Genomic DNA, 27,829 nt, shown 5'->3' on the forward strand with positions numbered 1-27,829 from the left:
TGTATTCAGGAAACTTTTTAGCTTTGGTTTAGTCCAGTTGTGCTGACTTCCCCTGTAGTGTGTGCTGTCCTTCCCTTCACCTAAGATAATTCTTGTCTACTACCTAGTTAGTAAATTACCCTTACCCTCCCTCCCCACCCCAGTAACCATCAAAGAATTAGACAATGATTTCTGACACCTCTAAGAACTCTGCACAGAAAAAAAAAAGCTTTCCTTGCAATGTGCAGGTATTACTTCATCAACATTCTCCTAAAAGATAGCCATTGCATTTCTCAAGAAATTTGTTTTATTAGAAATTGACTTGTATGGAATTCCAGACACAATAGTAAAATTCCAAAACACTACACAAGAGGAATGAGCTCTGTACTTTCAATTAGCCAAAAAAAAAAGATATAGTCAGGAACTTTCCAAGAGAAGAAACAAATTGATTTTATTAGGATTCACTTTCAGCATAGTATTTTCATGTTAAAAGAAGATACAATCCCCCAAGTATATACTGCAAAACCAAACCAAACCCGTTGCCATCGAGTCGATTCCGACTCACAGTGACCCTAAAGGACAGAGTAGAACTGCCCCATAGGGGTTCCAAGGAGTGCGTGGTGGATTCAAACTGCCAACCTTTTGGTTAGCAGCCATAGCTCTTAGCCACTATACCACCAGGGTTTCCTGTAGCACAAAAGACATCTTAATATTCACCTTAGTGGTCTTTCTGTTATAGAACAAAAATGATACATAAAGAAAATAAAATATCAAGGCTTTAATGTATGGAAGTATAATTATTCCATTTCAAAAGGAATGCCATAAAGAGCCTCCTTAACTAAAGTGAAAACCTTTAAAAAAATCATAAGCTTTGTAATTTTTATCTATGTTTCGTATCATAAATTACCATTTCACATTGGTACGCTCTTCACATTTCACACTGATACGCTCTTCATGCTGAATAACTAGTCTATTTTATTTTCAGCAGAGAAAAGTAATTTTGCATTGTCTATTGAGAAATTAGTTTCATATCTCCAGACTAGTATTTTTCTTAAAGTCACAACTCAAGTTCTGAAAGAATTCTTTGAAAGAACAAAAATGGTACTTCATGTCTTGTATATATGGTAATTACACATATAACCAAAGCAAAATAAACCCAAATACAATACTAATCCATTCTTCAGAATAAACACATACCCATTTGCCTTTTCTATAATATTAGCTCATTTAAAAATGGGATATAAACATACTTTTCTCTTTATGATACAAATATAAATATGTAAATATATGTATATATAAGATTATGTATCAATCATAAGAAAAGGAGCCCTGATGGTGCAGTGGTTAAAGTGCTTGTCTGCTAACTGAAAGGTCGGTGGTTCGAATTCACCAGCCTCTCCACAGGGGAAAGATGCAGCAGTCTGCTTCTGTAAAGATTACAATCCTTGGAAACCCTGTGGGGCAGTTCTACTCTGTCCTATAGGGTTGCTAGGAGTTGGCATCGACTCCACAGCAATGGGTTTGGTTTTTCTAGTATCACAACGAAAATCTGAAATTGCAACTGTAACTGATTTTTGTGCTTGGTAGAAACACCCATTCTAAATTTTTACATTTGCATCCAGACATTTAGTTCATGTAAACACAGACTATCTACATAAATCATCATAAAAATAGTTACATTTGTTAAAAATGCTATCTTCTATTCATGGCCCTATTTTAATTTTGAATATAAAAAATGGGGTCTATTTTATGGTTACATCTAAAGACACAAATATTTAATTCATCAAAAAAAACTGGCTAATGTGTATAGTCTATGAACTTGAAGATAATTAATCCTAATAAGACTTATTTTCTCACTTAAGGAAGCATCCTTGTAGTGCAACATCAAGTGAAGGCACACTATTCTCATTTGACTAAAGTCAGAGAGGGGAGCTATCAAATCGTGGTATCCCGAATGTGTGTGTAACATGTCAGCTACAAAGCACCAGGATGACCATTTTAAAACATGATTAGATTATTTAAGTGAAACAGTTTAAAAATTATAGATTTTCTGTAAGCCTTGCCTAAAACATGAGTTCAAAGAGAATGTGAGCTAGGTTTCCCTTGTGGCTTAAAATAATGCCTTCCACTAAAATGTAATTGTTCCTGAAACCAAAAAAGAAAGAGCATGCCATCACCCCCATAGACCTTGGCATCAGCTCTCAGGTAGTAAATTTTGGGGCTATGTATGTTGCTGTTTGATTTCATTTAGTTTCTGAAACCAATCTATAGCAAAATCAGATGAGTCTTCCCAGGAATGTATTCAATACTTTCAATAAAGAAAAATACTCTCTGCAGTACCTTCTGATTTTTGGGTTTTTTAAAATAAGAAAGAAGAAAAGAAAGGAAGAAAGGAAAAGAGAAGGAGGAATGAAGGGAGGGAGGGAGGGAAATGACGAAAAGTAGACAAGTAGAACCTGTGTACACTCAAACACAGTTCTCTTCATGTTGTCTTTATAGGCTTAAAAAATCAAACCCATTGCCATAGAGTCGATTCTGACTCATACTGACCCTATAGGACAGAGTGGAACTGCCCCATAGAGTCTCCAAGGAGTGCCTGGTGGATTCGAACTGCCAACCTTTTGGTTAGCAGTTGAAGCACTTAATCACTACACCACCAGGGTTTCCAACCCATAGCATAGGCTTAGAGTATCCAAATGTAAATAATTTATCTTCAGATTATATTACTGTTAAAACATTTCTATGATTGCTTTTCTCCCAATAATTTAAGATTTATCAACAGCAATATACTATATTAAGATTCCTCCTCCCTTTTTCTCCCTTCTATATCCCCTTTATCTCTAGCACCCCACCCAAACAACTTCAGTGTTAGAAATACCATGTTACATTCTTTTTAAATTTTCTTTGATTATTTCCAGGCTTCTTCCACTTTCCCATTAAATTGCCTTTTAATTTTTATAATACTCCATTAAAAAATATTTTACAAAATTACCACATAATAATGTGCATTCAAAATTCTGAGGGCCTAGTGCAAATTTTGGATTTCACAAGTTTATCATTTTTTTCTCACAATATCTCTATGATTTATTGAATGCCCATAGTTTTCCAGACATGATACCAGACATTCTACCATGTTAACTAATTAACCCTCACAATATCCTATGAGACGGGTATCATAATTCTCATTTTTAAGGTGAAATACCCGAGTCACTTGCTCAATGTTACACAGCAGAACATGACAAGAGGCCAGGACTGTCTACTTTCAAAGCTATAATATACTGCCTCCCTTTGCACCTGTATGGTTATGTTTCTCCAACTGCAGATAACAGCACAACATAAAACAGTTGCTTTTTTAAAAAAAGTTATTATTATCATAATCATCAAGAAATCTAAAACTGAATAAGAGAGACTCTGAAGCTAGACTTTCCAAAACGTGACTAAGTGGATTATTTGAGGAAATGCCCATGTGCAGAAACTCTTGTCTGCTTATATTTTGCTATTCAAATAAATTGATTTGAAACCATTGATAGGGTAAGTGAGGTGATCATGACCTTGAATTACATTTCCTAATTCTGTTCTTTCCATGGCAATTGTAAAATCCACAGGATTAGCAATGGGAGGAAAGAAAGAATGTTTCCCGCAGCTGCAGCTGACTTTCTGGCAGACTCGGAAAGCAACTGTGCTGGCAGCTTCACAAGGCATCTGTGGCTGTCGGTGAATTAGTCTGAGGACTGACCTTCTAGATCGTCCATAAACACTTTGCAGTTTGCCTTGCTCCATAATGAAGGGAATTTAACTCTTTACACAATTATGATTAGAAGTTATTATGAAATTCTGTCTAAATAAATAAATGCAGCCTTCTTTAATGACATATTTGCAAAGGAAATAATAAGCATTTGGTTTTCCTAAGAACACATTCTATTTTATAAAAAGTGAGAACTTCAGATTAGTTGCAACTTGTGCAGACTGGTTTCATGAGGAGTTATCTTAAGGTTTGAAGCTCTTCAGTTCTGCTGCTTTATATTTAACAGGGGACATTGTTGAATCATCCAATAAAGATGGAAAAAAAGTACCTATCTTTTTAGATGTCAAAAAAAACTTCATCACTTTCTATTTTAAAGTCTAATAGTCCTGTCTAGAAATAATTTACAAATTAAAACCTAAACTACTCTTAGAGAAGTTTAAGAATATTATCTTTGTTTTGCATCTTAGTGAATATTTACAAAAAAAAAAAAAAGATTATGGCACTAAATGTAAAAAAATCTTCATTTGTTGAAGTCCATTCCTGGACTCATCTAGCTTTTTTATTCCCTTGAGGCTGATAATGTACAAACACTTAAGGTATTTTCTTAGAAGTGTTTTCAAAATGCATAATTGTTCACCAATCCCTCTTCTAGTTATTTATGTCTGTCTTTACAGAGGATAGGGCAAAAAGTCAGAAATGCAACAAATTAACTACACACACATTTTTAAACCAAATGAAATTATGTAACAATAAGATATATTGATTTCTATACTTGTATATCAATATATATGCCAAAGTATCAATAAATAACCTTACAACTATTAATATATGTATATAATACACGTATGTTTTTAACAGCATCTAATTATGTATCAGTAGAATTTTACAAACTCTACTAGTGATACGTTTTATCATTTATAACGTTTCTTTCTCATTTATTTAATGGCAAAGACTTAATCATCCTAAGCTTTACATAATATATCCATTGATTTTGTTTTAGTTGCAGAATTGTAGTCAGTCTTTAAGTTGAAAGGGACCTTGGAGGTGATCCAAGTCTCCCACCCTCTGAGTCACTGACCCCTAGAGAGATGAGCTATTTCCCTGGGTGATGGAGAGAGCCAGCGGCACAATCATAATCAGAATGTTAATTCTTGATGCCCTATCCCTTGTGCTTTCTGCTTCCACTATGCTACCTGAGAAATAAGATTTAAATAGGGTTGAAATGAGATCATGTTCAAATTTAAAGTGCAACAGAGCTCATTTTAAACTTTCATCCAATTTTGTTAAAACATGTCTTTTTAAATGGAGAATTTATTCTGTGACCTATTATGATCTTTCATTTTCTTTCTTTCACATAATTTCAGTTATAATCTCATGACAATTTTCTGATATTAATAAATACAAATATATAAATATATATATATATATGTGAACTATTTACTAACAATGATAAGCAGCTAACATAGGACATGTATAATGATTTAAAAAGGTCTCATGGCATTTAAGCAAGTAAATTCCCCTGCTTTATTTTCTCTTTTATTTTTCAGGTTGACCAGCAGCAGGTCTTATGCTTTTTTCTAGGTTTTATGCAATAAGCACACCTTAAAACATTCTTAAATAATAAATGATCATAATCAAACACGGCACATGACGTGTTTAAAAAAGGAACTTATGTAACTGCTAATTTATAACTAGTATTAAGTAAGGTGCATTTTAGATAAAAGTGCCAATTTGATTATTGTTCATTGCTGGAATTTGCTCAAAAGGAAACGAGTCTTTTATTTAAAAAAATAACTTAAGAACATCATATTTATTCAAGCAACAACATATTATTGAACAACTGTGTGTGGAAGATTAAAAAATAAATAGTAACCAATATCCCTGCACTCACAGAACTTAGCATCTAGTAGGAAAAATGCAGAAAATGTAAACAAGTTAACAAGAGAATAACAATTTCTGATAGGGATGCTAATGTCTTAGCTAATGTGAGAGCAGCGACTTCAGCACATTTTGATTAGTTTCTTTAAATTTATATTAGCAAACACACTTGCTTTTCTTTCTAAATGTTTGTTCCACTCTCTAAACTACATTATATATTTTTATTTGTTTAAGTGAAATGAGAAGACATACTTTTTTTGTAGGCGGCTTTATTCTCTTTCAAAAGTTTATTATTTAGATTTTTGGATAAGAAAAATGGATCCCCAAAATGCCAAGTTTCCCCTTAATTTGAAGATTTTAGTTTCAAACAAGCGATGTTCCCTCTGAAACATATGATGATTGACACATTAGGAAGCAAATGTAACATCTGCTTTGGATGGTGTTGTTTTGTTTTGTCAGTATCTCTCGAGAACAAATAAATGATTAAAACCATTGCTTTATTTTTAAGAAAGTTCTGTTATGATGGTTTTCCCGGTTACACATCTGAACGTTTGTGGCCAATAATAATACACTTTTTGAAAAGTTTACAGTTTGTAAATTGCAAAGCCTCAATAATAAGAGCTTCTCATGGGACTGTCCTGCACATCCTGATTATTGCCTCCAGTCACTTTCGCTCTTATTAATGCCGCATGGAAACTGTTGCTGTATGCAGTCCAGTGGATTCCAACTCATAGCGGCCCTACAGAACGGAGTAGAACTGCCCCATAGGGTTTCCTAGGCTGTAATCTTTACAAGAGCAGTTCGTCAGGTCTTTTCTCCCTTGGAGCTGCTAGCGGGTTCAAACCACTGATTTTTAGGTTAGCGGCCAGGCATTTAACTGTTGCACCACCATGCCTCCTTACAGAGAGACTAGAGTACTAATTTTAAGGCAGTCAAAGTTAACCAAGGGAAGTAGATTTAGAAAATACCCAGTTTGATATAAGTTACACAGGAGAGTATATTAAGTTTGTGATAAAATATTTTCCCAAAAGCTTATTGCTTTTATTTTCAATCCTATGTGCTTAATACCGACTAGACCTACCTGTTATAATTCTTTACTACCAGTGCTGTTCCACTACAATTAGGTTCTGTCTCACTCTGCCTCAAAGATTATCCTAACTTTTCATTTTGTTCCATTCAAACCTCTTTCACTACATATGATGTTTGTGTCTATTGGTTCAATCAACCACCAATTTGCTGACATCAAGTTTAATTTTATATCAAGGAGATTCTATTTTCTTTCAATGTAGTAAAGACAAATATACTTAAACACACAAAAAATCTATATCCATTTTCTACATCGTACTGTTATTTTTATTCTCTTGATTTTTATCAGTCCCTTTTCTGGCTTCTTCACCTGCTCTGCTGTTTGACACATCTCAAAAGAAATACAGAAATCCCTTAGTTCTCGCTGTTTTCTGTTGTTTTTAGTCTACCTTTTAAAATCAAAACACCTTTAGACAGATAAGTTATAAATCTTTCATCATTGATAAAACATGGTAAGATGAAACAGAGTCTCTATAGAAGATGCCAAAGGAACATGTGGAAAGGTAAGACAAGGATCTAAAAAATAAATAAAAAATATGGCATGTTAGATTAATCTGTTTACTGTCACTGATTATTAATAGTCTATGGCAAAGCAAGGTTACCTGAGATTAATCTTCTTCAAAAATAATTCAGAAAAAGTCTCTTCCTATTCTGATATAAAATCTCCAAAAAATAATCAGCACAAGAAATTATGAAAAATGCACAGAGCATTTGTGGTGCCAACTCTGGAGCCTTAGCCAAAAGAGAAAGCTTACTGCCAGATTCGTGTTTTAGTCTCTTTCCTTTTAATTTTACCTCTAAAAAAATAAGCAGTCACCAGAGCGATCAGACGCTAATCGAAAGGTTGGTGATTAGAACCATCCATGGCCTCCATGGGAGAAAGACCTGGCAATCTGCTCCCATAAAGATTACACCTAGAAAACCCTATGTGGCAGTTACACTCTGTCACGTGTGGTCACTGAGTTGAAAATTGACTGGACAGCACCTAACAACAAGTTATGATGTAAGTTTTAGTATTTTTGATACTTAAGAAATGAAATAAAATAACAAAAAGGGAGCTGGTACATTATAATAAACACACTGCATATTCTGGAGCGTGTAGACTCAGAAAATTTCTAGGAATACCTTTCATAATTTCCCTGTCTACCCCAAGCTTTGCTATTATAACTACAGTATCTAAAAGCTAGAAAATACTTTTGTAACATGAGTATTATTACCCTAAACATAAATATATAATTTCTATGATATTAAAAATATTATTTAGTTAACATTAGGTTTCCTCACATTTTAAGGTAATGGCAGTATAAAATGGGAGCCACCTAATCCTACTTAGGGAAATTTTCATTTGATAGAAAATGAAGGCATTCCTCATGAATGAATAATCCTAATTCCCTTATGCAGTTCCCCAACTCTGAACTCTTAATCGACAAGTGTTTAATTACTGGAATTCATCCAAATTGTCTATAACTTCTATTTTATTTGGGAAGGCCAGACATGAGCAGAGAATTCTAGATCCTTTTTTACTTAGGTTTATTAGTCTAGGAGATGCTAATCTCAGAGATTATCTGCCTACATTGTCAAATGGCATCCCAAGGAACCATTTTGCAATTCTGTATTGATTCTGTCTTCCACAGATAAAAGATTGGGAAGACAGCAGAAAACACAAAGAGTTTTCTACATAGCACTTGCTTTTCTATTAAGGTAAAACTGAAAGTTTTTATCATTTAGCAGCAAGGAGAATTTATTATATCAGAAATAAGAAGGATATAAATTATTTTTGCCCCCACTCAAAATCATAGATATGCAGGACTGTGTTTCTACCAGGAGACACATGGGTAGAATTCATGAAGTACTTCGCCCTTATTTTCTATCTAAATTTTCATTAGCGACTGAATTATATGACATGCTTTTCTCAAAAGGTATTATGAAATAATTAAGAAACATAGCTTATCATTGTTTGTATATAACATGATATGACTTTTCAAAAGATTAATGAATGTGGCAAAAAATTGTAATCCTTTATAAGTTTTCTCTTATCCTTATTCTCTAAATGTAAAGATAGCTAAGAGAAGCTGTAATTCTTACTAAGAAATGTATCTCTCAGAGATACCAGTGTACTAAATATACATGGGCAATGCATTAACATCTTTGTCTGTTGTTTATTGATTTAATTTTAAACAGGTGTGTTATTTCATTGCAAACTGTTGGGGACCACCAAGATCACTGGAAAGCACAATTACCTTAATGATATCTTGAAACATGAAAAGATTAACTGACAGACTAATTGAGGTCACTTTACTTGACAGGGAAGTAAATTAGACAAACAGAATTTATTTTTAAGAGAAAGGCTCCTTTTTTCTTCTGTTTAAACATTGAATGCGATTTTTAATATTTTAAATAATATAAATATGCTTTTCTGGAGCTTACATTTTTTATGAAGTGTTTTTATATGAAATTAACTCTTAAACCATACAAAAATGTCACCACTTTAAATTCTGACTCATAATATGGTAAGACTTAGACACATAAAACAGTGACGCACAAGATCTTTAAAAGACATAACTAACAAATATCTGAAGATTTCAGAATCTGATATATAATCTTAAATGTTAAGCAAATGGAGACGTTGTAATCTGTTATATATCTTGCTGTTTAGCAGAAAGTTTTTATCTGCTGTACTAAGATACTGTGGAAAATAAAGATTCAAAATCAATATAAACTTAGCTGGTTAATAAAAAAGTAATGGCAGTAGGAGACCAAACTGTATCTTACTTAATGCATTTGTTGTATGAAAGTGTTTAATGAATCGAGAACGGGGCCAAAGAAGGCAGTAAGACACAAAGATGACAGAACAGCACCACCTAGTTCCCTCTATAAAACTTTCCAAATATGGAAGTCAGTCTCTGACTGATTTTTGAAAACTGAATATATTTTAAAATAAATTACGTAGTTTAAAAATGACCCCCTTGAGAATTACCACCTGCAACACAGCATTTCCTTGAGTTAATTTTAAAATTTCCTTTAAAATAAAAAAAAAAAAAAGCAAAATTAAAGATTATGGTTAAGCTGAGGTTTTCTATTTCATTATACTGCTGTATGTAATCCGGATAAATAATTCTCTGAGTAATTACACATGCTAGACCACCACTGGAATTGACTCGATGGCAACAGGTTTGTTTTTTTAGACCGTCACCATTGTGCTTTCCAAAGTATGCATCAGAAGAAATTGCACAGAATTATGTTCTCTTATACAACACGTATATCATGTAATCCAGAGATAAACCAAAAAAACCAAACCGAATCCATTGCCATCAAGTCGATTCTGACCCATAGAGACCCTATAGGACAGAGTAGAACTGCCCCATAGTGTTTCCAAGGAGTGGCTGGCGGATTTGAACTGCCAATCTTTTAGTTATCAGCCGAGCTCTTAATCACTGCACCACCAGGGCTCCAATCCATGGATACCGCTGGCCAAATTAATAATAATATCAAAAAATACCTTACAATTTGCTGGAAATATAGAACCATTCCTACCTTGGGGTCATCAGCCAAAGACAATTACTAAAGCAAGTAATATAAAGACACTAAGAATATTTGAAGCCTACTTGTGAGTTTATGTTTTCTCTCTACCATTTTAAAGAATTGGATATAAAATTAATTTTCAATTTAAAGTTCTTAAGTGGCATTCTCATAAATTCCCCAGCTCTGCTTTGTTAGTTTTTGCCATCTAGTCGATTCTCACTCTTGGTGACCCCACATGTGCAGATTAGAACTGCTCCACAGGGTTTGCAAGGCTGTTACCTTTCGGGGTCCTATCACCAGGCCTGTCTTCCGAGGAGCCTCTCGGTGAGTTGAAACCACCAGCCTTTCGGCTGGTAGTCAAGTGCTTAACTGTTGGCACCACCCAGGTTCCCCCAGCTTTGCTTACCAGGTGGTTAATATTTCAACCACATTCAGGACAGATTGAGAGGGAGGAAAGGTTTCAGGAAAAATATATTTAATCGGCACTCTCGAGAAGCCATATTATAGTAGTACAGGTTTTAATCAGGCAAGATGTATTGTAATATAAGCAAGAAACAGAGTTTTAATATATATGACATAGTACAAGGAGCACTGTTCCTAGATAGGACGCTTTAAAAATGTTTTCCCTGAGGCATCAGCAGCCCTTTAAATGACTGTCACTGGTAACATCAGAATTGCTCAAGCAGAACTCCAGCTCTAAAAAACTAAATATTGTTGCTTGTTACATAGATCCTTCTCACAGACCTCTTCTCCCTTACATTCCCTCTGCTGACCTGGTCATCTACGGTTCTGGCCCACTGAGCCTTTATGAAATTAAATGAATCATCCTCTTGAACAAATCAGTTGGAATAGAACATGCTTGAATATTTCTTGTTCACTTGTCAGCTTCTTTCAAGTTGTATTAATAAAAAAAAAAAAAACAGAAAGAAACTGGCATCATACTGAGAATGTTTTCAGGATAAAGGACTGGAGGAAATGAGAGCTCTTTTTAATCCAACCTTAAATAAAAAGTGTTAAAACCCAGTGAGGTTTATAGCATTGTTGTTAAATTAGTGATTTCATATGCTCATTGATACATCCACATTCTGTTGCTGTTGAAAATACATTGCTATAAAAATAGAATTTTTATTTCTGAAAAACAGGAAATAAGGTATTGCATGTTCTTATTTGTTTATTACATATTTCCACCACTAGTGTCAGCTCCATAAGGGCAGGGACTATCTCCATCTTGTTCACTTATATACCCAACACTTAACAACCCTTCATGCAAATAAATATTTGTTGAACGAATGGATCAATGAATGAATAAGTTATGCTTAAGAAAACCAAAGGCTATGAAGAATAAAATGATAGAAAAAATGTTTATACAAATGAACACATACACACACATATTCAATTTGCAGAAAAATGAAATAAAACTCAAAATTCAGAAACCCAATTCAATCCACTTCCTAGTAATAAAAATGAGTTTAAAAGAGCAACAATTTACTAATTTTCAGTCTTGATCTATGTGTGTAATTTCTTGAGTGGAGAATGTATGAACCAAACACAGGCCGATGGTTACAAAATCAATTTATAAAAATTATTGACAGACTAACAAAAACACTAAATTTATATAGGCACATATAACAAAAATAAAAATCTGTTTACATGTATGAAAATGTTAAGCACTGAATATTGCATGGGATAGATATCAAAAACTGAATTTTATGAAAAGGTATTTTAAGAACATGGAGTCCATTTTATACTGACCATACGATAAAGCATCTGTAGGTGGAAAGTAAAAGAAAAAATGCCACTTTTGCAGTATGCAATCATTCATAAGATACCTCCACAACACATCACCAAAGAATGGATGTGGTCCCAACTTCTCAATCTACAGATGAAGAAACTAAGCTGCAAGAGAAGTAACCTGCTCAAGACCTCTAAGATAATGGCAGGCTTGGGTGAGAACTTGGGTCCCCTGATTCCCACCATGATGTTCTCTCTGTTGCAGAGTGCTTCCAAAAATCAAAGTCTTAATTAGTCCAATGATATCTCCTTCCTCTACAAAATAGAGAACACTAATTATGGAACAGAGGACACTCACCAGGGCAGCCTTACCACCACTTCCACCATGACTGGAGTTTGGTTATGGCTGCTTCTGATGGTCCACTTAAGGGTCAGGGATGTCTATGATTGCCTTGTTCCTCTAACACCAAGTCTCTCCCATTCTCTCTGATGGTGCACCTTGGTGATGAGATGATCTTAGCAGAAAATATCCTTAATGCCTGAGCCAGTTTACTTTAATCTTACAGTAAAACCATCATTAAAGACTAAAAAGATTTGTCTTCCCAATTTGTTTATACCCATTGCCCATGATAGTTTTATTACAACATATCCCCTTATTTTCTCTTAGCCTTCATTGGCAGTCCTTTGCACTTTGTTGGTAGTCTATACTTGTACGTTCAATAAATTTGGGTAAAACTAAACAAAAATTTAAAATAAATCTGATTTTAGCGACCTCCAGCAGACCTCTATTAACTGTGCACTTCTTATCTCTCCAGCAATACCTTTATCTTAGCTACTCGGTGGAAGTGAAATGATATGGAGAATTACAGTTTCACAGCACCATTAGTCTTAAGTCACCCACTGCATTTCTATGTAAAATAATAATAATAATAAGGCAAGCCAGTGGACTTGAAACTATCCTCTATACATTTTACTTGAACTTTGAAAAGGTTTGTAAAAGTTATTGAATGCTCAGCTTCTTTTTCATGCCAGTTGACACCAAGTCTTTCTCTAAAGAGAGTGCACTTAGTATAATATTCTTCTGATGACTATTATGGATGTCGTTTTTTATTTGGGGACTCTGGACAAGAATATTGATCTGAAACGCTTTAGCATTTAAAGCAGCAGATATGTACTTGTGTGCCTTATGTTAAACTGAGAATTACCTGAGTGGATAATTATGATGTAAAGTGTTGCAAAATGTAAAGATGTAAATCTTCCTCACATTTCCAGTGTTTCAGATATGATATGGTTATCCTTAGAATATTAAAATGTGTCACATCAAATTATAGATATAGAGGAATATCCTCAAAATAATAAAATTCAGTAACCTATTAAAATAGTTTTTCATCAAAACAGAAATAGACGACAAAAATTTTGCTTCCCAAACTCCTTCCTTGTTATTAACTAGATTCTGGGAAGTAGATTAGCAAGGACCGAACAGCAGCCTGTTAGAGAAGGAGGTTATTCTTTTGTGGCTGTTGCATTATGCAGACACTCACGTTTTAAAGTAAAACAAGGATTTAAGTGCTAATAAAAGTTAGGGAAGAATCTAATTCTTAATATCAACTCAATAAAGCGACAATCACCCTTAATAAATTGAGCTAGTTTAATCTACTTCAGATGTTGATTTGCTGAATGTATATTTCTACGGGGGGATGACAGAGTGATTTCAGCACCTAGTGGTAAATCCTAAATTAGCCTAGTTAATAATATCTTTTCAAAAACTGAGAGTCATGGAACAGTCAAAAATCCAAACGACATCAGTGAAATTGATTTTTAAAATGTGAAGTAAAACTACATGACTTTTTAAAAAAGCTGTGTCTCTGGAACTTTTTAGAAAGAGTATTCTTAAAACACTTTATGTGGGAATATAGTCATTCCAAATTGTAGAAAGTCGTTTCTCCCTTGGTGTTCAGCTCCCAGTATACACTGTATTTAAATTCTCTTCAAAAAGCACTTAATATTCCCATCCTACCTCCCTCTGTCTTTCAAAATGCAAAAAGGGAAATAAATCAAATTCAACGATAGCAAATGTGTCCTCAATTGCAGAAGAATGACTAAGCATTAAGCAAAAATCACCAATATTTAGAATTTTTATTTAACAAGGTCTTTTAAATAAAACCGAAGGAATATCCCACCAATTAACTGAGAAGAATGTACCGGGTTGTGTATTTCAGGGGCTAATTGTAGGACTTCTGTTCTGTAGTTCGGCAATAACAAAAACAGGTCAGCCCACACGATAATCTGGCAGATCAAGGTCAGCTGGTAATTCCTTTGTTTATACATTCATCCGGAAATGCCAGCTACTCCAAGTAGAACAATAAGACGATTTGGCTTCACGTTTACCCAAAGTATCAAGATGGAATATTTTGGGGGCTGGAGGTAAAAATCTTTCATAAGTAGAAATAAAGACAAGGGGTTCTGATTTCCAGAGAAATCAGGAAGAAACGCTGTGAAACACAAATGTTTACAGAGCAAACTTGAACTGACTACCCTTGCTGAAAGTAATGAATCTGTGTTGTGGTTACCTAAAATTCAAACCCATTGCCGATGAGTGGATTCTGACTCACAGCGACCCTATAGGACAGAGTAGAACTGCCCCCATAGGTTTCCAAGGCTGTAAATCTTTACGGAAACAGACTGCCACATCTTTCCCCCACGAGTGGCTGGTGGGTTTGAACCACTGACATTTTGGTTAGCAGCCGAGCGCTGTAACCACTTAGCAAACAGGGCTCCCTCTGTGTTTCTGTAAAGTACATCTTTATTTAGAGTTCTGTTTCTTTGTTCCATTTTGCCTTCTCCCCGTACATTACATAAGAATGCAAATTCATAGCAAATATTTATTCAGAGTACTCTATTGGCATTTATAACATAAATACTTGAATATTATTTGGATATAATTAAAGAATGGTGTCAGGATTAACAGTAGTGGAAGAGAATTTAGCAGTGAGTAGAAACATTAAAAATAAAATAAAAGGCATGCTCCAGGCATTCTATTAGGCATCTGAAATAAAATGAAGACAAAGACTTCGACCCTGTTCTCTAGGGGCTTATAGTCTACTACAGAAGACAGATAAATTCATAACCCCTAAACATGTGATAATAAAAATCTATGAAGGGGTTATATAGATCACAGTATAGCCAAAATAAAATGCTTAGTTCTTTCATGAACTAAGAAGACATAAATGCTTAAAATAATCAGTAAAGGGCAGATGATTTTTTTTGTCTACGAAATCAAACATGCCAGATTCTGTTCTAAAATCCTATTGAAAAACTCCTATGGGTTCCTGGGCACTGCCAATACTTTTTAAGCTACCATTAACAATAATATGGTAGCTTAAAATAATACAATTGTACAAAATAAGGAAACAAAATGTTAGTTAGAATAGTTTATCAATTTACAAAATATTTTCGATTGTAGTAGCTGTCAGTAAAAGGAAAAGAAAAAAAGGTGTATTTACAAATTAAACCAAAAATTTCCAACGACGTAAGACAAAGAGGAATGCAAAGGGTGCAATTAACATAAGTGCACTCTTACAGGCATGCAATGTAGAAAGTTATCCTCCATATAAATGGTGACATGTACAAAAAGAGCCAATTCTTGTAGATATCAGCCCACACAAAGTCCCTATGGAAAAAAAAGTTCTTTTTTTCTCCTCTTTTTTTTTTAGTTGAGTTCAAGGTTCCCCTATACTTTCATAGTTGTTCAAATTGTGGCCGAACCAGAAGCTGAAAATTTAATGTTTTAAATTTGTTAATGCGCTGACATTGCCAGCCCATGAAGACTGCAGGCAATTAATACTATCCATAAGTTTATAGTCTCAAATAATAACCAGCACAACTTCAAGATCCCATCATAACAAAATGTGTTAATGGACTAGTTAAGGAATGGAGTATTGACAGAGGAACAATTTCTGACTCTTCTTTTTGTTTGGGAGAGTAAAATGAACTATCCCTATTCAGGGTAAGGGATACACATTTTCACTCATTATTTCATTCCCAGAGCAAAGAACTATTTAGAAATAACAGATACTGTATTATGTATCACAATGGTGAATTTCATTCTGCCTTGGCAGGGTAACCAGTAAGTAGAATGTGAGTAACTGCTTGCTATAGCAGAGTCATGGATATATAATTGCCTTCAGAAACATCCTTTTCTGAATACCACCTACACATTAATACATGACAGTGAACTTACAGCCAGACCCCTGTTCTATCCCACATGATTCCTGAAAAGGCTTTGAAATGAGGACACGTGCATAATTAAGGCACACTGAATATCACAGTACATGTAACAAACCAGAGTATTATGAATCCTTAGGGGAGCCTCATAGGACTAAAACATTTTCTAAAGAAAGCTGTACATGAGTAAAGGGAGCCTAAAATGCTAATTAGATCCTCTTAGTGAAAGCTATAGAAAAGTTGATTCTTAAATCCTGAAGTTGGATACAGAAAGGAACATTTGTATCCAGAAAGACTGAAGAGGGGAGAAAAAAAAAGAATTTGACATAAAAGCCCCTCAGAAGACGATGTACACACTTCGTGAGAAAATAAATGAAGCAAAATAAAAATATAACGGTGGGAGAATTCCAAACCTCCTGAAAGGGTTAAGTATGAGAAGTGATTTCCTATTAGAAAGGGATTATGTAACGACAGAGGGAGATACTCAGCCTAGCATATGCTAATTTTGTCAGTGCTGTCAGGCTTTTCTGTGTGTTTGGCTGGCTGACTCACATTCCTTCCCTCCTCTTTTTGCCATTTTTATTAAGAGACTAAGGAGGCTGAACTCTCAAGAAATGCAATAATAAAATAATAACTAAAAGCACATTGCATGTGCTTTATCCATTCTAAAATCTTGGAGTACATACCTTAGGACTTAAAAGGAACACCACACAATCTTAAGCATATTCAGTACACATCCTTTAGCAAAATTCCCTTTCCTTAACTATTCTTCATTCCCCATTAATTTCTTTTAATGGACTTTCATGTTGGTTGCAGGGGGTGGGGTGTGCATATTATATTCCTGGAGAGTGTAAAGGAAGCTGAGTTACTATTCAGAATTCAGCACATAAAATAGATTGCAGTATATGAAGGAAAATTAAATAAGAAACTTATTGGACATTTTCTTATTTGCTTTTTAAATACAACTATTTTAACTTGTAATACTTGATTTCTCATTTCAGTCTAAATCTACTATTTAAGATTGAAAAGCAAAGGACATACCAAGTATGAGAATGAATGGAAAATATAGGTGCCATGGATATTTTCCCTCAGAGGGGATATGGAACAAACTAATATAAAATACAAATTTATTAAGAAAGTATATTTTACACACTGTAAATTTTAGGCCTTGATATTTAAATGATTATTATGGAAGGCACTTGAATTTTTAAATGTAAACATTTTTAGCCAAGAAGCTAAAATGTTTCTTTCCAAGAACAAATTGGCTTTATACAATTAATCAACATAACAGCTATACACTTAGCAGTCAGCAGCACATCCTTGTCAGGGAAGGTGTGTTCTCACTGTTCCCAAGGACGACTTTAGATAAACAACGCAGAGTTACTGTAAATTAACCATTGTAAAAGATATAAAATTATTTGGGAGTCAATTTGACTGATAAAAGAATTTTTTTCTTATAATGTGAAATTACTTGCATAATTTGATTACACTTGGCATTAAGATTTTATTTTCCTCACAGCAAAAAGAAATAAAATAAAATGCTTACATTAATTTTCAAAGCAATCCCTAATGACGTCAGTATCTAAGCCCCAGAATAACCCTTCAACTATGACTAAATAGGAGCTTCCTCTCCAGCCCTGAAATGGCGGAAGGACAATTTGAATATTCAAGTTAAAACTATTTGCTGACTCAGAAAGAGGATCCCCAATATTGAATAATAACTGTCTTAATATTTACTTCAAAGACCTCTAACATATAATGTGAATAATTAACGGCCGGCTCTCCACATAGCAGATCTTCTTGCAACGTCAGCCCTATGTCTATTCAGGTAGCAGCAGGTTCTCATCACTCAGCTTCATAAACACAAAGGAAAATCCAGAATAGATGCTGAGTTCAATTTCGGAAATTGTAAACCGTGTGTGTGTGTGTGTGTGTGTGTGTGTGTGTGTGTGTGTGTGTGTGTAAGTGGAAAAGTTAATCATTGCTACAGTCCAAGAAAATTTATTTAAAAACTACATTTTTAACCTTCATAAAAAAGGTAGACGAAAATACTGAGTGCAAACAAAATTAACTCCTTTCCCCTTTCACTTCATCCTCAAAAGTCCCCAAACTCTGATGACTTAAAAAAATTAATAAAAATGACTTTCAGTCCTAAAAATAATGGCATATTTGTATATGTGTGCACAGATATATTATACATATTATATAAAAGGAGCCCTGGTGATACAGTGGTTAAGTGCTTGGCTGCTAACCGAAAGGTAAGCAGTTTGAACCCATTAGCTGCTCCAACGGAGAAAGGTGTGGCAGTCTTTCTCTGTAAAGATTACGGAGAATCTACAATCCGTAAAGATTACAGCCTTGGAAACCCTATGGGGTAGTTCACTCTGTCCTACAGAGTCGCTATGAGTCAGAACCGACTTGAAGGCAATGGGGTTTTTGGTATACTGTCTATCTAGCAATATTTTAATAAAGATAAATGAGGAAAACTTCCTTTCTCAATAATTACATCTCTGATTTTGCCATTAATATTTAACTAATACCTAATTAAGTAGACTATTCTCTATTTTTAAATATACTACATAATTCTAAGATGAAAACAATTTCCTATCTGATTAAAGAATCCACTGAACACATTAACAGCACCAAGTGGGCTCATTTCTTGAATAAAAATCAAAATGTATAATAAGTTTAATCATTTTGTTCTGTAGCAAAAGGATTCAAAATAAACAAAGCTGCATTAGTTATTGATAGGCTTCCGTAGTAATTTGTGCATAACATTTGGCCCCAAACTCTTACTTTTTTGTTAAGGGAGTAATTTGATGGTTTTGCCTGTATGATGAATAATATTGTTCAGAAAGGAAATATTCTCTACTGGTTTGGCATGGCACAAATTCCACTTCATCTAGTAAAATGTTATAAACGGCACTAAATAAACTATCTGAACATATCCTGCACAGTTAATTCCTATTTCTTTGAAAACTACAGTATACTCATGATCCGGGAAACGCTCTAGTAAGAAAAAGATGAACGTACTGAGTCCTTACTAAAGAGGAGACCAGAATATTTCCCTTCTTCATGGTTATTAGGTCCTACACTGTAAATAACTGAGTAGAAATCCTATTTTAACCTTGCTATTTATCTTCATTAAACTGACCAATCGTTCCTAGTAGTTTGCAAGAAAATAAAATATTTACTATTTACTTGATGAAAACATTGATAATTTTTGGGGGGTTTATTTGTTACATTAATCTCCAAACGAAATATATACTCTTTCTTTTATGTTGTCATTAGCTCACGTGATTACAAATACCCTGATTATTTCTGGCTATAAAAAGCTAAAGGATGGTTCATGTCCACTACTAGTTATGAAAAGACTTCCCATTTCACTCATGCCACATGACTGCTTTCCTGTGTATTCCCTGCTGCAGAGTGCATTAGGCCTGAGATGCCATTTGCATCATCACACAGCAGGGGGCTTCAGCTGCCACAGCTCTAGGTTAATCCTTACCCACCTCTTTACACAGGAATTTGCAGAAGATGCCTTTTTTGATAGGAAAGAACTATACAATTGCTTGACATTTTCAAATAAAATGTTGCCAATGAACTTGTCTTTTTAAATATTTTAGGTAAAATCAGTACATTTAATTTATGCCCTTCATTTTTGCATGGAATGAGCTTGTGACTGAACCTGAAGTAAGATATTTTGAGTGTTTAGTCATGGGGGAAAAATGTGTAGGGAAACATCATGTTAACAACAATTGATCATACTGAATTCATTTAAAGATGTCTATTAACAACTATTTATGATACTTTTCTATTGAAAAACTGTTTCATAAACCACTACAGCCTACAAAACAGCAAAATTACCTCTAATACACGTTACTTAACAAGTATAAGTGCTGATATGTTTTAAAGAGAAGGGATCTTTTAACTCCATCGGAACTAATTATGACATACCCGTTATCCAACCCAACATTATGTATTATGCAGCTAGTAAATTGGAGATAAGGACACTGCACATGTAAGTAAGGCTCAGGGCTTGCCTTCAGGAAGCTTAATTTTGGTAACGACTGGGCACTAGAGCTATTTAAGGGAGTAAACCCATCACTGTCCAGTCGTTTTCTGACCCACCGCAACCCTGTAGGTCAGAGTAGAGTTGCCCTATAGGGTTTCCAAGGAGCAGCTAGTGGATTTGAACTGCCAACATTTTGGTTAGCAGCCGAGCTCTTAACCACTGTGCCAACAGGGAGTAAAGCAGACCAATATCTATAAATTAAACAAAGGGCTTCCAACTTCAGCTTGTGAGTTCTGCTTCACTGGTTTGTGATTTTCCTTCTCTCTCCTCCCCCAACTTACTCAGCCAGCCAGTAGTAACAGAATAAGTGCTTTTGTCAAAGGAGATTTAACAAAGTTTATTAACACTAGGACTCTTTCTCAATAGATATCATAAAATGCACATCAGCAAAAACAATTAAAACATCAATATGATATAAGTGCTTTGTTATTTTTATTAATGGGCCCCAAAGTCCTTCACAGCAGATAGAGGAGTCTTCTTATTTGTTTCAATCGTTGGATATCCAAGAGACTCCTTATTTTACAGAGAAATTTGATATTGTTTCACATTGATTCCAGACCACTTTCAAATGCATGCTGAGGATGTCTTCCAAAATTCCTACATCCATTTTCTCTTCATTACAGTGATTTTCTTCTTTAAGAAAAAAATATATTATCTCACTATTTAAATTCATCACAAATAATCTTCAAGGATCTAAACTTCTAATGGAGCATGCAGGAAGGGGCCATCTCAGCTGATCTTAGCTTTGTCATGTTATGTTCCCAGAGTTCTAATAGTTGTAGAAATGGGGAAAAGACAATGAAATGAGCTTCCATATCCTGATACACAATTAGTGCATAAGCACCTCTTTGCAGGGGAGATTTTTCTTAGCTACTGTCTAATGTTTGACTGTTAAAGTCATAGTCATTGTTACATATGTACAGACTCCACTTTTCGAAGTTTCAGCAGTTAATCAAAAAAAGGAAGAGCGAGCTGCATTCCAAGCACTGCCATTTGGCATAAGTAATGAGCTTGGCAAGACTAAGATTATTACATGTAGAGGTAAAAGCGGAAGAGACATATTTATAACAGGCTTCCTAAAACTGTAAGGGGAGGAGAATAACACATACTGAAACACGTACTATATATGTGCAACTGACCATTCATCTGCAGATCTTTCTTTCCAAATATAACAAACTTAACTAGAATATTCCATGGCAAAAAAGTATTAAAACACCAGTGTTTTAATGTTGGATAGTTTTTGCATAAGACTAACTCTAAAATGGAGAAAAAAGGTTCTCACCAAAGTCAGATCTCTCTATGGGTGTCTATTTCTTGTTCTATTTTGATATTCTCCTTCTTTCTTTCTTTTTTTTGCTCTATTCTTGCCCTTTCTAGTATTGTTTCTTGTGCTGAACAGGACACTGCATTTTTGCAGTGCCCCCTCAGGCATGGAAAGGGATATAGCTTCAGCGAGGGCTAGCAATTGAACTGGATCTACTCTATAGACGAGAGGTTTTAGTTACAGGTGGCAAGCTTTCCCACTCCTTATTCTAAAGAAATTTATTTCTCTAAAGTGTCCCCTGCCCTCACCTCAGATTTTTCCTCTTTCTACGATGGAGGAAAATAAGATGCTTTATAGCTTAAACGGAATCAAATTATATTACCCAAGTAGTCTACACTCCAAGTTATAGTTTGGTCAGAAACATACATTTATTTTGTGTCTAAATATTCATTTCCTAAACACGCTTTGAAGACAAACAGAGATGTTATAGAGTACAACTATTAAAGTCTTTTTTTTTTTTTTGGTTTTTGAGCCTTTTTTTAAAACCTATTTTATCATTGACTTGATTCTCACTACTGGTTTATGACTCTACCTATTAATAAGTCACAAAACTAATGTTGCATTCCAGGAAAAACAAAAATTGGTTAGAGTGTAAAAGATTGTGAGTTAAAACACAAAGAAAATAAGTTCAACTAAGTCTCCTGGTCTAAAACAATGCACACAGAAAGGTAAGAAAGGGGAAACATAATACAAGGGATTAATAAATTCGTTAGTATTACTTAAGTGACAGAATACCATGATAGCGCTGATAAAGCATAAAAAAAAGCTGTTGACTGACTATATTATTTGCCTAGTCATAATTCCTAGCAGGCAGAGGAGACTCCTCCTAGCTAAATATAGTCACTCACTAGTCCCCCTGTGCCCCCCCATCCCCGCCTTCCTTATACATAGAAAGGAAAGACCTGCTAAGTATTTAACCTGTGTCCAGGAAATAAAACTTCATTTTACAACCTAACCCAGCCCTAATAACACAGTAGGGTGGTGGAAGAAACATAAATCTGAACCCTGAAGCAATGTTTTCAGCCAAGACTAAGACAAGGAAAGCGCTAGCAATTTGTTTGAGCAAGAACTGACAATATCTACAAAGTGTGATGTGTCTGTGGAGCAGGGTTTGATAAATGTGAGGCAGCCATAAACACGAGAAGACAATCCAGTGGTGCTTTGTGCCCCCCCCCCCCACTTCTTAGTTTAATCCTCTTTTCTCTTTCGCTGTTTTACTATGGTCTGATCGAAGATGCTCATAAGTACACAGACATTGATGGGCTTGTGCTCTTTCCCTGGTTGCTGTATAGGACGCTTATTTATTTATTTATTTATTTGGACCTGCTGCTGGTACCGCTGGTTGCAGTGGTGCATTTTCTCTGGCATATCCACACCCGGTCCCCACCCCCCAGTCTGCCATGAAAAACAGCACTGTCTTTATCATTGGTTTATACTTAATAAAAGAGACCCATGCCCTGACTGCGGCTGATGGAATCTCCCGGGGTAGAGAAAGAGTAAATCCTCCTCCAGGCTGAGAGAGAGGCACTAGTAGACAGTTATTTTGCAGTGCACTGAATAGACAATTCACAGGGAAATGTTGAAGGCAGAGAGGAGGCGACCCCCAAGTGCAGTCCATTGCCCACATGCTCTGTAATAAATAATCTACTCGCACCAGCGCAGCAATGTGTGCAATGACGTGCCGGGGTCAGCACACACAGATTGGCAGGGAAAACACATCCAGCGGTGTCGAATTTTCATTGCAATCACCATATTAACTGATTTCCCCCCACATCACACTCCCCCTACACGGCGCACGCTGGCGCGCGCGCGCACACACACAGACACACACAGACAGCAGAGCTGAGAAATGCAAGTTACTGAGAGGTGAAGTGGGGTCTCTGGGAGGATGTTTCAGCACGGATTAGAAACCTAAGTAATGTGTCAGCCAGCCGGTTACTTATGGGAAGATGGGGGGTGTGAGCGGTAGGAAGTGGGACGAGGGGTAAGCAGGGAGAACCTGCTGTCTGCCTTCTCGGAGGTTCTGGCACATGACATATCTGAAATTTACATCCCACATAAAATACACAAAATTACCACAATATTCTAAGAAACATCTCCGCAACCTCAGTTAGTTAATTCAGGAAAATTCTTATTCCACATTCATAAATATGCATAAATAAAATACGGCCCCGGTCTATACCCCCGAGGAGGGTGGGAGACAGCATGCATTCCAAGAACTTGCTGAAAGGTGCTTCACTGACCTCATTTAAATCCTCCAAAGGCCGATTGGGTTTTGCACGCCTGTGATTCTACGTGTGTCTTACTTTCAGATGCCTTATACCCAGGGACAAGCGCATTTGATCAACTTATCTTTGCCACAAATACACAAATGACAGAGGTGTTAGAGGTGAGCAAACATTCATCAAGAAATCAAGAGTCACCTAGCTTAAAAAATTCCTATCAACCAACATTTCACATCCATCCTCTCTATATCTCACACGCAAGCCGCATCCCTACACTACTCTCTTCAAAGCAACAATCCTCCGGCATACAGTCCCTGCCCACCCACCCCTGGCATGCCGCCTCCGCCTCCTCCGCCACCCAAAAGTGTCCTCTTCCCATGCACTCCTACTCCATGCATTGCCATTTATTTCATAATCAGCATCGTCCTCCCATTCCACACAGCCCCCACCCTTTTTTCTCCAAAACAGAGGGTCTGGGGAAGAGTGCACCCCAATTCCCTAGCCACCCCGCAGCCAAACCAATGACTGGCTTAAAAACAGTGTTTTGTGCGGTTTCCCTCCACTGCGGTCTCAGGGGTTCTCACATTTCACGTGAAAAGATAATATTAATTATGGAAAGAAGCGGCAAAGAGGACTGAAAGAGAAGCCAAGACAAAATCCCTGGGCAGTAAAGTAAATGCTAGGGTACAGATATCCCTTTGCATAAAATAAATAAATAAATAAAACGACACAGATGGAATAATAAAAAGTGGGTTTGTTGATAAAGTGGGTTTGGGTCTTTTTATTTTTCCCATGCTCTCCCTCTCTTTTTTATTTCTTGCTTTATTTAGTCATTCTTTCTTTCTCTTTCTTTTTTTTTTAATCCCAGACACAGTCTCCTCTCTCTTCCTAGGTGAATGACACGTCTCACAACACATTTCCCCCCCGGGGATGTTATTGCAATGCACACGGTGCTGCCGCTGCTGCTGTTCTCGCCGTCTCAGGCACTCACACACTTTTTAAAGACACACGGATATGATGACGGTGGGAAGAAGGGGAAAGGAAGAGGTGACCCGCAAAGGGGGAGGTTAAAGACATGACAAGAGATGGAGAGGGTCGGTCAGGAGAGTGATGTGGCAGGTAGCTGGTGGGGGTTGGCGTGAGGGTGGAATGTTCAGAGAAGGCACAAGTTGCCAGCCAAAAGGCGTGGGAGGGGGGTGCTGGCGGGGATGGAGAGTGAGATGTGGGAAGCTCAGGTGAATGAAAAGGCGAAAGGTGCCGCGTGAGGGGTTGACTGCCGGGAGAGCAGGGCTGAGCCACCGCTAGAGGTTCGTGGGGCCGGTGCGAACTGCCACTGCCCCCTGCCGCACCGGGGAGCAGGGGGAGGGGGTGGAAACCGCTAGGGACTGGGGGACTGGAAGTGGGAGAGTGGAAATATGGGGTGGAGTGGGGATGATGGGGAATGGGCGTGAAGTTGATGCTCCCCGCGGCGGGGCGGGGATTACCTTGAAGCAGGAGCCCGCAGACACTGTAGAAGCGGAGAACGGCGCTGCGTTTCCAAATCATGGTCCCTTCTCTAAAGGGCTGGGGGAGGAATGAGGGGGCTAGGAGATGCTGGTGAGCGGGGCACACGAGTGCAGGGCTCCGCGGGTGTCTTCTTGCGGCGCCCGCCGGACCCACCCGCCCAGCCGCTGCGGTGTTCGAACCCACGGACGCGGAGCGGCGGCAGCAAAAGCGTCAGCGGCCAAGCACTCGCAGAATGGGCTTTCGGTGGGCGAAATAGTTTCTTCTCCTCCTCCTCCTCCTCCTCCTGCTGGTGGTGCAGCCGCGACAGCCGGTCTGGCAGGCACGGGTTCGGGGCTTGCCTTCCTCTCGGCGCGCACAGCAAGTCCCAGAGCCCCGCCGAGGGTGCCCGAGCAGGTGGTGCAGGGATGCCGGGGTGTCGGAGAAGGTGCGGTGAGGGCTGCAAGGAGTGCGTAGGTCACGGAGGGGAGGGGCGGGAAGGAGAGGGGGAGCAAGCAAGCAGCAGCCGCCGCTCGTGCTCCGGTGTCTCGGGTCCTGAGAGGGGAGGTGGTAGCAGAGGAAGCAGCGCTGGTGGCGGTAGCGGCGGCAGCGGCAGCGACTCCGGGATGCTCGGGCTGCTGCAAAAGCAGCGGCGGCGGCGGCGACGGCTGCAGCGGCGGCAGCTCTAGCGAGCACTAGACACAAGGGCAAGCTCAGCGCGGCGAGGCCCCGCCCTCACCCTGGCCAGGGACAGACACCGCCCCCCGGCCAATGGGAACACACACACCTACCAGGTTTGGCCAATGAAAGAATGTGATGGGTGGAGCCAAGAGCCGGGAAAAACAAACAGGCTTCTCAAGGACCCTTCGGGCAGGAAGAACTGAAACCCCCATTCACGCACCCTGGCGGGTCTCACCTCTTGAGAGATGCCTCGCACTAACTTGCGAGGGGGGCAGCCACCTTCATTAATCAGTTGTCTGCAGTTGGGAAGGATTCAGCCAATTGCTACCGCGAGGGGGCGGGGTTAGCCTTGTCCCCAGCAGGTTCTGAAGCCCTTAGTGCCTGAGCCAGGTCCTGGGTGCGAAGTTCTTGTGCGCATTTGGACTCCTAGAGCAGATGGCGGCTGCACCTGCCCACTCACCAGCTGCAGTAGCAATCTCTGACGCTCCCAGCAGTGAAAGGGAAAGATAGCAGAGGGCGTGGGAGAGGCTAAGTATAGGGAATGGAACACCTACCTGCCTGCAAGAACTAGTATGGCAGAGAGAAAAAAGTTAGGGGTGGAGGCTATTTATTTATTTATTTATTCTTCTTCTGGATTTTGACCTAGTCTAACTATGAATCTCAGTAGAGCCTAGTGGGTGATATTATCAGCATTGGGATCAGGCCGACGTCGGTTCAAATCCTATTTTTGTCGCTTCTTGCTTCATCATGTTAGGTGATTTACTAGAACGTTTAAATCTGAAGCCTTCTCAACTGCAAAATGTGGATAAAAATAGTACTTAACTCTTAGAATTGTGAAGACTAGGTGAGAATGCAAACATGTTAGTACAGGGCCACACAATGTGTAAGTGCTTTATAGATAGTGGCTTGGAGCCCTCCTGGCGTAGTGGATGAGTTCCACTGCTAACCAAAAGGTCGTGGTTGAATTCACCAGCTGCTCCTTGGGAACCCTATGGGGACAGTTCTACTCTGTCCTATAGGGTCGCTGGCTTGAATCGAAACCAACTCGACTGCATCTGGTTTGGTTTTTGTTTTTTGATAGCTGATTAGTTGAAATTTTCTAATTCAAGGTAGCAGAAAATCTTAGTCAAACTTCTTTAAATGTTTTGGCAGTGGCCTTAAGGAAGAAAGAAAAGCACAACTATATTTTCTTCAAGTACCCAACAAGGATGGCCATAGAAAGCCATTCCAGGAAGCTGGAAAGAACCACCGCTATAAAACAGCACCCTGAAATCCATCCTTTAGAAGAGGAGACATAAGTGAGCTAGATAAATTAATCAGAAGATTTGTTTCCAAATGAGCTTCATTCCCAGGGTTTCGTCTATGACTGGTTTTTAATTGGACCAAATTAACCAATGATGGAATAGTTCAGTAGTGTTAAATCAGTCACACCATAAAGAAAGTCAGCTTTGTTTGAGAGACTACACAATAGAAACCTGCAAGTAAGAAGACAGAGCGAAAGATGAGAGGCAAGATCAATATTGATGCCCTTCACTCTTTCCCATTTGTTGCTTACTTTGCCACAACCTTTTACAAATGCAACCCTTGCCTTTTAAATAATGACCCGTTCATTTCTCTGCACACCTTTCTCCCCAGGTTCTCAAAATTAAGAAGCAAAATGTCCATAATAAAACCATGAGCAGACTCTAGAAGAAAGAGGATGTGTGAATACTCTTGTTATTGTGGGAGTTAGTTGCCTACTGTGAGTTTTAGCTGTTTGGAAAGTCAGTAAGTCCAAGGATACTGCTATCATTTACACTATTGTGAGCATCAAAAGGTGAAATTCTAATCTTTATTGACTCACGCTTAGGTTTTGTGTCAGGAAGAATATAATACAG

The 27,829-nt window shown here is 37.4% G+C and overlaps 1 protein-coding gene across 2 annotated transcripts in view; it reads right to left on the minus strand.

Moving 5' to 3' along the window:
• CADM2 (cell adhesion molecule 2) overlaps nt 1-25,967 on the minus strand; it is a 1,164,623-nt gene extending 1,138,656 nt beyond the window's left edge. The window contains exon 1 of one of the 2 annotated variants that reach the window (XM_004371338.1): nt 25,274-25,967. In XM_004371338.1, the coding sequence (XP_004371395.1) occupies nt 25,274-25,334 (61 nt within the window). In that variant the 5' untranslated portion in view covers nt 25,335-25,967. The remainder of the gene's footprint in view (nt 1-25,273) is intronic. The other variant, XM_004371337.1, reaches the window with a different exon arrangement.
• Between the last annotated feature and the right edge of the window lie 1,862 nt (nt 25,968-27,829).

Source organism: Trichechus manatus, unplaced genomic scaffold (genome assembly GCF_000243295.1).
Source record: "Trichechus manatus latirostris isolate Lorelei unplaced genomic scaffold, TriManLat1.0 scaffold00012, whole genome shotgun sequence".
Lineage (NCBI taxonomy): Eukaryota > Metazoa > Chordata > Mammalia > Sirenia > Trichechidae > Trichechus > Trichechus manatus.